The 12,689-nt window shown below is 41.9% G+C and overlaps 1 protein-coding gene across 1 annotated transcript in view; it reads left to right on the top strand.

Moving 5' to 3' along the window:
* Window positions 1-12,689, top strand: part of LOC122808694 (low affinity immunoglobulin epsilon Fc receptor-like) — a 565,014-nt gene that overhangs the window by 135,312 nt on the left and 417,013 nt on the right. Inside the window, exon 4 of the mRNA XM_044079682.1 lies at window positions 5,836-6,030. Coding sequence (XP_043935617.1) covers window positions 5,836-6,030 — 195 coding nt within the window. The remainder of the gene's footprint in view (window positions 1-5,835; window positions 6,031-12,689) is intronic.

Below are 12,689 nucleotides of genomic sequence, written 5' to 3'. Positions count from 1 at the left end.
GGTTAACACAAGACAATGCTGCAGGGAACACACTATAATGCATTACACATTACTGTTCAAGGTTCAGATCTTAGTGCAGAACATATATCAAATCTCATTGTATCTTGTTTTACAGCTCCACACTCTACAGTTTTGCATAACAGCTGGTTATCGGACAATCTTCAGTGAATTCATGCCCTCATAGCCATGTTTGCTATGAAACACCTGTACACTTGTATTTCTTCAAAAACAGACCAGATTAAAAACAACAGTTTGTGTTAATGACTTTAATTGTGGTTAACATGACACAGTGGTTTATTACATCCAAAATTCTAAATTCAGTTATACTGCATATCCTGTAGATGATGAATGAATGTCATTTATTACCTTCGCAGTAGTAATCACAGTGTACTATATTACCAGATTCATTCCTACACAGTATTAGTACAGTATTGAATTTGTTTCATCAATAGTAGCTTGTTTGCTGTCTTCATCTGTATTACACAGTACAGGGCATTAGATACTTATATCAGTGTTGGTCTATCAACACATTTATTCAGTACACTCAGAACACACTATACTTAACGGCTGTAGACAATTACACTTTCTTATTTATTGTACTATATCTTGCAAGTTAGATCTGTACTCACCACACTGTTGCTGCAGCCTCACCTGATGTCCAGCATGGGCCTAAATGTTACAAGCCCTCTCCTTTGCAGCTGTGGGGGGGGGGGGCACACCATTATGCATACCTGTCTATCAGATATTCCTACTACAATTTGATAAAGTAACACTTTATATACTTACAAACTTCTTGGAAATTCTGGGCCCGAGCATTTTGGATCCATTGGGCCAAGAGCACCCCCTTCCTCTGTTTCAGGTCATCATAATGATGATGGAACTATTCACCAGTGTGGGGAATGCCAGTGGCATTGGTGAGCTCACGTGCTAGATGGTCACAGGCCTCAGACTTGTATTCTGAGCCCTGTACTGGCTCTGCAGCAGTCTGCCATCATGTTCTTCACAAGGATTCCAGCCATGACTCTGGACTCCAATATGCCCTAGCTCTGTGCCTGAAAGTGTGCTCCTTCTCCAGCATTTGCCATAGTTCCTGCACAAATCAAACTCTAACAGGTTCTGCCTGCATTCCCACCTGTGTGGTTTAAGTATGGCCATTTTCCTGCCCTTTGCTACCAGTGGGCCAATTTCAAAAATGCTGAGAAAAGCTCAGCAGTGTGCAAACCCACTAAGCTGAGTTGAGCAGAGCTTAAAGTTACAAATGTTTAGCAGTGCTTAGCGGTGCACAAATCTGTTCAACTGAGCAGAGGAGTGCATAGAATGGGACTGCTTAGTAATGCTCACACCAGCTAAGAAGATCTAAACACTGCTAAGTATTGCTCAGACAGGTCCTGTTTAAGCATTGCTTAGCTTGGCTTAGCAGTGCTTAGCAAAACTGAGCTAAGGGTAAACAATATTTTTCATTTAAAACATAATTGGATATAAGTTACTTATTATTGATACATTATTATCAAGTGTATGTATTTTACTTTACATAACCCCCCCCCCATGTGCTTTTATTACGTTACCTTTGGGTGTGACTGTACTGGATCACACACTAGTGTTTAACTGGTGGTCTTCACCTTATATCTCCACTGACACTGGGATTCTGAACCAGCTACACTACCCTGGTTAACAAATATTAATAACTACATCAATAAATAAAATAAAAATGCTTTCCCATGTAAAATCTGAACGTCCTTTCTTGATATTCAATCCATGCACCTACTGCACATGAAGCCATGACTTTAACCACTCAGCTAACTTGGCTTTCAAAGTTTCAGCTATGCATTTCTATATAGCTTCTCGATACCTTTAAACACTGCTGAGCAAAGTGCCATGCAAACCTTCTCAGCTACACTTAAACTTTGAAGAAAAAGAAATAATAGAAAAAATTAGCCATTAGTTACAGATTAAACAATGCACTTCAAATTATTAAATAAGTGGGGGGGGGTTACAGATACTATAACACACCCCCTAAATGACATTCACTTTACATTCTTCATTTAAGTGTCCAAGGACACTTTCTTTATTGTAAAGTGCTGTACGTCACTTTAAGAGTGTAAGGGACATGTTACAGATCTACAGAAGCACTGTAACACACCCCCTAGCACTGATTCAGTATCCATGTACACAGCTTCCCCTCAGTAGCACACCTTCATTAATATTCTTAATGAAAGTGTCCAAGGACACTTTCTTCATTTTTGTAGTGCCATATGGCACTTTCACAATGCAGGGGGTGTATTACAGATACTGTAACACACACCCTGCATTACATTCACTTCACATTCTTCATTTAAGTGTCCAAGGATGCTTTCTTTATTGTAAAGTGCCGCACTTCACTTTGAAAGTACATGGGGCATGTTACATATCTGCGAGCACTGTAACACACCCCCTAGAACTGATTCAGTATCAATGTACACTGCTCCACTCAGTAGCGTGCCTTCATTAATATGCATGGTGCACTGCTGAGAGGGAGATGTGGACATGGATACCATTTATTGTATGTAGGAATAACACTATTCCTACATGGAGTTTATTAAATCTGGGACTAACTTTTGAACGAAAGCTATTTTTGCTCAAAAGTGCTTTATTGTAGGGACAGAGTGATATATTTCATATATCCCCACAGTGCCTTTTTTAGGCAAGGCTCAAAAGACAAACCCACCTCCATAGGTATCACAAGGGATAAGAAACTTAGAGTAATGCTACTCAATGCCAGAAGTCTAAACCTCAAGATGCACACACTCAAAACTCTCCTTAGCATGGAGAACATCGATACCTGTGCAGTAACAGAAACCTGGTTCAAGGCTCCCGAGAGCACCCCAGCACTACCAGGTTATACCTCATACCATACTTTTCGGCCCCAAAACTTGGACTGAACCACAAAAGGAGGGGGAGTATCAATATTCGTCATAGATACCTACATCTCCAGGTTGGTGGCACAGCACGAAGCATCAGAGACTATCCATGTGCAACTAACAGTGGGTAAAGCTGCCTTCCAGTTTATAGCCTGCTACAGACCACCCTCCCAAACCCAGGAACCCCACTCGGCCTTCCTGAGAACAGTGGAAAATATGAAGGTCTCTCCAAACACCATTATATTGGGTGACTTCAACTACCCAAACATAGACTGGGAGCATTACTCTAGCTCTAACACCCTAGCCCAATGGTTCCTAGAATTTATAAACTCAAATGCTATGGAACAACTTGTTACCACTCCCACAAGAGGGGAAACATACTGGACCTGATTATCACCAATATGGGGACTCTATGCTCCAGACCAGAAGTGTATCCCTCACTGGTAAGATCAGACCATAAACTAATCTCACTGGATATTCACATCCCGACCCCACCCCCTGCCCAGAAAACCACAGTGAAAAACTTCTCTAAAGCAAATTTCACACTCCTCAAAACCGAGGTGGAATCCTTCAAAGCCCCCGGGCCTGTGGAAAATACGGCCCAGACCGCAGAATCCTTTATAAACACATTCTATGAACACCTTCAGGAATGCATGAATCATGCAATCCCAAATAAAACCAAGACCCAATCCTCCAAAGGCAGGCCTCCTGTCTGGTGGACCCCAGCCATAAACAAACTATGCAATAGAAGGAGGAAGCTACTACATGATAGAAAAATCCCAAAAAGGGAAGGCATCTCTGATCAGTATTAGCAAAACTACGGGCACTCATAAAATCGTCTAAGGTCAGCTTCGAGAGAAAAATTGCACAGGACACTAAGGATAATCACAAGGCTTTCTTTAGTTATGTTAGGAACCTGGGTGAGAATTCCCAGATATGCTCAGAATTAGTCCAAAATGACAAAAATATACCGAACCCACAGACATTGCCAACATCCTAGCTGACAGGTACAGCGCAAACTCCCCACCAAAGGTCAAATATCTATCCCAGCAGAGTGCTGCCCCTGACATCTCAGATGCTCAGGTAAGAGCCGCCCTCTCCAAAGCAAAAACACAGCATCAATGGGACCAGGCGGTGTCCGGGCTGCGTCCTACATGAACTCCAAGAAGAGCTAAGCCCAAACATAAAACTACTGTTCAATCTCAGCCTTACTACAAGATATGTACCCAAAGAGTGGCGTACAGCAACAGTGGTCCCTCTCCACAAAGGTGGTGCCTCAACGGACCCTGGAAACTATCGCCCCATAAGCCTGACTAGCTTGGTCTGCAAAGCTATGGAAAGGATCATCATAGACCTCATAAATAAAGATATTGGGGACCTACAGACACTGGATCCTACCCAGTTCGGCTTTGTTAAGGGCAGATCCTGCCTCTTAAACCTGGTCAATTTCTTTGAAACAGTCACCAAGGCCATTGACGAGGGGAAAGTGGTCCACATAGCCTACATGGACCTCGCAAAAGCCTTCGAAACAATACCCCACTCGGGCATTATAGATAAGCTCACCAGCTTAAATATAAACCCCTATGTCTCTAGATGGGTTGCAAAGTGGCTCAAGGACAGAACCCACATGGTTAGAATTGCTAGAGCCATGTCAGACTCCAAACCAATTACAAGTGGCATCCCACAAGGCTCAGTCCTGGGACCTCTTTTGTTCGGTATATATTTCTCGGAGGTACAGGCCAACACGGAAGGACTGTGGCTGACCAAGTTTGCAGATGACTGCAAACTGGGTGCCATAATCGACTCTCCAGCCGACACAAGCATCCTCCAAAAGGGCCTCATAGAAACAGACAACTGGTGCCAGAGCCATGGCCTCAAGCTAAATGCCAAAAAGTGTATAGTCATCCCCTTTGGCAAAAACAAAGTGCCCACAAATTACCACATAGGTGGTAATCCATTAAGTATGGAAGACGTAATTAGGGACCTGGGGACCCAAGCTGATAGCAATCTCTCATTTGACAACCACGTGGCCAAAGTGGTTAGAAAAACATTTTATATAGCCCACCTAATCATGAAAGGATTCACATCTAGATCAGGGGAGGTCATCGTGCCTCTTTTCTCATTCCCCATCAGGCCCATAATTGAGTATAATGCCTCTTTTGGGATGTACCTTACCAGACACCTGCAGCAACTGGAAAGAACCCAAAAGTACCTCACCAAGAGGATCAAAGGGCTCAAACAGATGCCATATGCTGCCCAGTTAAAGAAACTCCAGCTATACTCAGTGGCATGCCGCCTGCTCAGAGGTGATCTGTGCCTGACGTATAAAGCCATGTCCAACCCGGAATTAATGGACATGCTTCACTTCAGAAAATCCAAATCCCATCGAGCTACGTGCTCGAGAGACTTGAACCTCAGCACTGAAATAAATAGGACATGCTGGAGGGACAGATTCATAACCCAGAGGCTCCCTTCACTCTGGAATAAAATCCCAGTCCAGGTTAGGCAGAGTCCATCATTGACTCTCTTCAAAAGGAATCTTGATGAGTGGATGGGAGATCGTAGGTTTACTCACTTCTGTGTCACTGTTAGACAGAGGCACAGTATACTAACCCCGAAAAAGGGCATAGCAAAATTAATTTAAAATGGGTGGCGAAAGCCAAAGACACTCTGGCTAGGCTTATAAATGCCCTAGGACAGATAGCCTAGTATGAACCTATGAACCTATGAACCTATCTTCAGCTGGTAGCATTGTCTGTAGTTCTTTTTGATGTATGTGTATTATGGCATAAACTTTAGGATGGAAAGCTGAATCTGATTGAATGTAAACTGCAATGTGAATTAGGTGCAAATAATTTAAACTTTTTTCCACTTGTTGCTTTTGCCATGTATCCCTGCCTGCATTTTGAAATCTGCACATTTCTTATTTCCTTTCCAGATGCTCTGTTGTCAAGAAACCTACATCAGTCAATTCAGAATCTTGCAGAAAAAGATAAGAACTGTGTGAACCTTAACATTCGTTATGGAAATCTTAATAACGAACTGCAAGAAAACAAAGACAATTTTGCCAGATTCATCAATAACATTCAATCTGTGTGTGAAGGAAAGGAACTTCATGATTTAAAAATACCTGGTAAAGGTTTTTCCATTGTTTAGAAATTACAATGACTAGTTTTGATGTTTGTGAAATTATATTGAAAACGGGATTGCATATTCCATCCCTAGAATAATAAGTACAGGGACATGAATGAATACTGAAATTATATGGTGTAGATAACTATGATGTTTTCTAGTGCATTTTTAACATTGTGGATAACCTAAACATGACGTTTATGGCAGGATTATTAATGGCCAATTTTATCAATACAAAGAAATAATCATAAATCAATGTGACACAGTGTGTGTCAGGTGTCATTAATGAAGCACGTACAATATTTTTCTCCTAACCTTTGTTTCTACTTCCATAATTTCTTAATCATCAGTTAAGAATCCTTAAGACTCATTTCAGGTATTTTAAGGTTTTTGACAATGGCAGTGTAAAAATGCAAATTGTCCTGGCACCCTTTTACTAATCCACACTAACACTAAAAGACATTTGATAACATTTATTAAATCAATAAAACTGATAACTTTATTCATATAAAAGTAACAAGTTAACTGAAGACATCAACTTCTTCCTGTCATCCATCAGGGCAGCGTATCCACTCACTCTGTCCAAATCATCCATCAGGACAGCATACTGACTCACCCTGTACACCATCCTTAGGGCAGCATGTCTGCTCACCCTTTCTAAATAAGTAGTGCCCAAACAACTCACTTATTGTTATCAAGCAGTGTGCAGCATCTCACTTGATCCCAAAAATCAATACCATCAACACTATCACCTAGAGAGTGAACAGAAGAGGGCAATCCTGTCCCTCTTCTCCGCCTCTGTCTAATATTCACTTCCTAATCCATCCAAATAAATCACCATAACAAAAAGGGAGGGGGTCACAAACTGATGATAAAATGTAGCACTACTTCCCCTACTACAGTAATATAACAGCTAAGCCCCACCCTAACCCTACCTCACATCCCCTGACTCCCCACATCAATTAACCTATTACCATCCAAAGACTAACTAACCTAACAACATACTATACATAACCTTTATGCCATTTATGCACTCAACCCACCTCCCATTTTACCTAATCTAATCTCCTCAAAGACGGTCCTAGACAAATTGGTTTGTTCCAAACCTCATTTGTCCCAGCCCCCTTTCAATAATCCATTTTAACACCAAAAGATATTTGACGACCTTTATTAAATCAATAAAACTGATAACTTTATTCATATAAAAGTAACAAGTTAACTGAAGACATCTTCTTCCTGTCATCCATCAGGGAAGCGTACCCACTTACCCTGTCCAAATCATCCATCAGGCAGTGTACTGACTCACACTGTCCACATCATCCATTGAGCAGCGTGCCTGCTTACCCTTACTGAATAAGTAGTGCCCAAACAACTCACTTATTGTTATCAAGCAGCGTCCAGCAACTCAATTGATCCCAAAAGTCACTACCATCAACACCATCACCTAGGGGGGCAACAGAAGAGGGCAATCCTGTCCCTCTTCTCCGCCTACCACTCTGTTCCCAGGCTGTTTCCCCCTCTTCTATCTGATAACTTTCTCCAAACCCTGTAAAAACAATGTCAAATGTTCATTAAATAAATCTAAACCAATGTCACTCAAGTGAACCCTTTCAGATCAAAAACATGCACAATCTCTGTCTTTAAAGTCTCTATGTTCTATCATGTACATGCCTAAATCTCCCAACTGCTGAGCCAACCTTTGAATAACAAACTTCTGAACCTCCTCCAAAGCTTGACAACTGACAGCATTCCTCCATCTCACACATGGTCCTATCTCCGACCATACTATACACATACCAGGACATAGAGTCAGCAACATACACAAATCTTTTGTCATCTTATCCATCAACTGTTTCCTAGAAAGAATTCTCAAATCATTACCGCCTGAGTGTACAACCAATATTCATGGAAATCCTAATGGTAATCTTACCACTTCAACCTCAGGCATAAGTTGAGCACACCTAAGGCCTCTAACCCTGTGCCACGTAACTGTCCAACCTAACCGAGATAATCCCAAATTCTTTCCATCCTTACTAACTGCAAACCTTCTCTCTACTAAACGGATATAGGAATGGCCCAAGATGACAATCTGATTTTCTAAAAGAGTAAACAAATAATGCAATGAAATTCCTTATCTAATATAAGATAAAAAGGGATTAGAAGACCACCTCCTTACTTGTAATAACCTCAATGGATCTGCCTTCCCTTGCCAAATCTGAAGCCCTACCAATATGAAAGGAATGAGCTGCAAACCTGTCAGCTGGGAAACCCATGCAACGAAACACCCTCCCTATGACTTGTATAAACTGACAACTTGTTACCATCCTGCCATCTGACAAAGGAAAAAACAAGTCATACAGACCCCCAGCATGAGTCCACAGTAATACATTAGCCCAACCTGCTGGACAAAGTCCGACATTCCTATCTTTTCTGAGCACTATCGATGCACCTTTTCCTAACTGATCTGTTTTAGACCTACACAACCCAATGTGAATTGTCCCCGAACATATCATTACATCCCTCCAAACTAATGATCCTAGGAACTCAGACACTCAAAATGCACCAAAATACAACCACACACACACAACATAACTCACATAACATAATCAACTAACACACCCTTCAATAAAGCCAAGCCCCTCAATAAAACTTTCAAAATCTGCCTCATCAACAGCCATCACATATTCCTATGCTCTCCATCCACTCTTCCCCATCCTCTCAACATACACCCAACCATCCAAGACTTCATGAAATTGTGCAAATCAGTCATCTGTGCAAATATACTAATTACCACCAAATCCAACTTGATCATTTGTAAAGCCTTACCTTGCCCCCAAGCTTGAGCCAAGTAATGAAGCAGCAGCTACTCCAACCAAACCCCTTCTTCCTCTGGCAGTTATAAAACAAAGTGATCAAAATTGTAAAGTGCTATCTCAAACCCATTCCTAGTAGACACTGCCCAAGATTATAGGACCAATCTCCTGGTTACCTCAACCCAAGATGCCACACCTCATTTGGGAGCACTACTGATACCCCCTCTGCCCCTGGAGCCAACTGTCAAAATCTGGAAAACTGAAAATGAGACAAACTGTCAGCAAATGCATTGCTCACCCCTGGCACATGCACCAGTGTGAATGAAAAATTAATTAATAAACTGCAATATTAACTTATGTAAAACTACTAACAGCAATTCAGATCTTGCTGTCTTCATCTGCAATACCTGCCCCACTGCCATGTTATATGAATGAAAAATTACCCTCTTTCCCCGCAGCCTGTCCTTCCAAACCACTGATCCTGCCCAAATTGGCATCAACTCTAAAAATGCAACCTTCCTTTTCCAATCTTCCTTCCAATCTAATGGCCAATGAGCTGAAAACCATTGTCCCCAAAATATGCTCCCATTCCCATACCCCCCACTGCATCCGTGAACAACTGCAGGTCATCTTAACCAACCCAGTCTGTCTGCCAAAATGAAATCCCATTAAACTGCTCATAAAAGGATAACTAAACACTCAAATCCCCCCATACCAACTTGTTAACCTTAACCCAATGGTGTTTGCTCTTCCCTCCATTTAAGAAAAAGGCCACTGACCTACAGAATGTATGCCCTATGCACTGCCTGATATGCAAAGTTCAAAAGCCCTAACAGCTCCATAATCATTTGGATCTGTACTTTATCCTTGCCCACAACTGCCCCAATCATAGCCTTCAACCTGCCTATCTTATCCATAGGCAAGCAAAACAGACCCTACTCTGCATCCACTAATAAACCCAAAAAAGCCAAAGCTTTCACTGGGCCTTCCAACTTATGCTGGGCCAGAGGGACCCCCAACTCATAGTACATCCCCAGAAATTCTTGCAACCCATCATGCACTCCCTCCAAATCCTCCCCAACTAATCAAAAATCATCTAAGTAATGTACAGCCTTCTGCGTATAGACCCGCTGCTGCCAGATCCAATTTAGTATGGTAATAAATTTCTCAAAGGTTGTGCATGCTACTGAACAGCCCATAGGCATAGCCTTATCAAAATAAAATTTGTTTCCCACTACTATGCCTAATAACAGCCACTCCCTCTCTCTGAATTGCAGCAGATGAAAGGTAGATTCAGTATCCACCTTCACTAGCCATGGATACTGGAAACCCTGAATAACTTTCACAGCATCATCCAAAGATGCATAACTAACCTTAGCATCCTCAACTGCAATGAAATCATTAACAGAGCTCCCTTCTGGATATGACAAGTGGCTAATCAACCTTAACTCACCAGCCAATTTTTTTTGGTAACAAACCCAATGGAGAAACCTTAAAAGTCTCAAGAGGGGGGCTGTGAAAAGGCCCCAGCATCCTACCCGCTTGATGCTCCTTCTCCATAAAACTCAGTAAGATGTCCTTCTTACTCTGTACTGATCACAAATTCCTGCAAACCATCCCATCCCCTGCCACCTTGGATTTAATAGAAAATTCCCAAAAAAACCCTCTAGTATTTCCTCCTTTAGAGAAGGAACAGAAAAACATTAGAGCACGTACCACAAAACCTCCACCTTAATGAGGGAATGTGATTCCCCCCTTTCCCTAGCCCCTTTGAAGGACACTATGCCCTATAACCCTCAAAAATTCCCTCTAGCCTTAGTACTCTGAAATCATTGGGAAGGAAGAAAAAAACACCATCTACAACATAGAGTTCATAGTCATAGAGTTAAACTCCCATTGCCCACACTGCACAGCTGGATGACTCCCCCCACATCTTGAACAGATATGCAAGAACTTGCACCCTACCCATGAACAACTTCCTGCATTAAACATCCAAAATACACACATCCCCCTTCTCCCACCTTTCCTCCTGTAGCACTCCAGTCATAACTATCCATCATCATAGCCAACCAGATATCTGGGTGTTGCTCCTCCCAGCAAAGAGAGTGATCCACTGCTTTCCGCTTTCAAAACCTCTGGTCATACCAGAACCAGGCATTCCCAGGCCATAAACACTGAGCCTCCTCAATTGTGAGGAAGTAGCCCAACAGTGGCAAAGCCACAGTCACATCCTTTTCCAACAAAACTGCCATGTAATAAACAAAAACGAATACCCAGTTACCCCATCCTAGGGTATATCCTACTTACCTTCTTCCTGTACAATGCTGCTAATGCAGCCAGCAAATCTTTGCTGTTGGCCAACTCTGATTCCACCAGACTCTGCACTCCCTGTGCATAAATTAATTCAAAGGCATCTACTTATTTTCCTTTACAGATCTTCTTCTTAACTGAAGAAGGAATGTATGGTGTCAAAAAGACTGTCCCCATTCCTTGACCCAACACCTGCATCCTTAACTAGTTGCCTGGCTGTAAGCCAAAATCAGAACCTACTTCTGAACTCAGTCCTAAGTTGCTGACAGACCCTATACTGCCATTCCTAATTGCTTCCCCTCTCACTTGCTCCGTAATTCCCCAACACCTCCTCAGCAGCGCCCCCACCATTAAAACCATGATAAAATTTGTCCCCTATTGACTCACTGTCATCCCCAACTGTCCTCACATTCCCCAAATCTGCCCTGCCTAACAAAACACCCAATGTAGATTATCTGATATGCCATCCTAATGTTCTTCAGGCACTGATAAACCAATTGGTGCCACCTCTTTTGATATCCGCTGTCTCTTGGAATGATCCCCCTACCTAGTCCTTGGTGCTGAGCATTGCTTCTTTTGGCTGGGTTCCCCTTCTGGTTCCACCATTACAGAGTCTGCATTGGGATCTCTTGGAACAGTTCTTATACCTGCACCACTGTCTCCTCCCATCACTGCCAAAGACTCTGCATGTTGGCCATCTGGAGAAAAAAATAAATAAAATAACATTAACAGCAGTAATTGCATAATATTGCACCAGTGACCATAATCACTACAAAGAACAGAACCAAAACACCAGGGACCCACTGTTCACTTAAAAATGAACATTAAACTTCTCCTTCCCCTTTTAGGTACCAGCAAAATTACAACTCTAACTTTCCATCATTGCCGCAGAGGGTGGATCTGTTCCACACAAGGGAAACTGATTTTTCTCTCTTCTCTTTCTTTATTTTTTCCACTTTGCTGATGGGAGAAATGAGGCCCTAACTGACAATGTACATTGTGCTTCTGAGTTCTCTTCCTTCACCTGAATAACATAATTTATCTGTCTTGCTCGATTTGGATGTTCAAGCAATTGGATTCCCTAACCAAAAGGTAAGACATTAAGGGCCATCCTATTTTAAAAAGGGTACAAGGTATGATGGAGATGAGCATGTGCCTGCAGCTGAATTTCTTAACTTATTGTTTATTTATATATATAAAATGAACCCCCCCTATCGCTGCAGCAAGACCTCCCTATCACTAGCTAATCTCCCTGTCTAAACCTAACTAAAGCCCTAAACTGCCCCCTTCCTCCCCTAATGGCAAATTTCTTACAGCACATGTGGTGATTGCCCGCAACATGAATCAACCGTCAAAGCCCACAAAAGCAGGAGATCACCACACTCCCACTCCACAAATAGCACTATTGAGAGATATGCATCTATGCAACTCTAAAATGTGTTTGCTTATATTTGTAAGACCATTATGGAATGTATGCTATAAAGGGCAATAAACTGCCATCTGTTTATCTATTTTGGTTGTCAAAAAGTCTACATTC

This window comes from Protopterus annectens, chromosome 8.part0 (genome assembly GCF_019279795.1).
Source record: "Protopterus annectens isolate FY-2018-M chromosome 8.part0, PAN1.0, whole genome shotgun sequence".
NCBI classification, from domain to species: domain Eukaryota; kingdom Metazoa; phylum Chordata; order Ceratodontiformes; family Protopteridae; genus Protopterus; species Protopterus annectens.
This window is presented reverse-complemented; position numbering and strand designations above follow the sequence as displayed.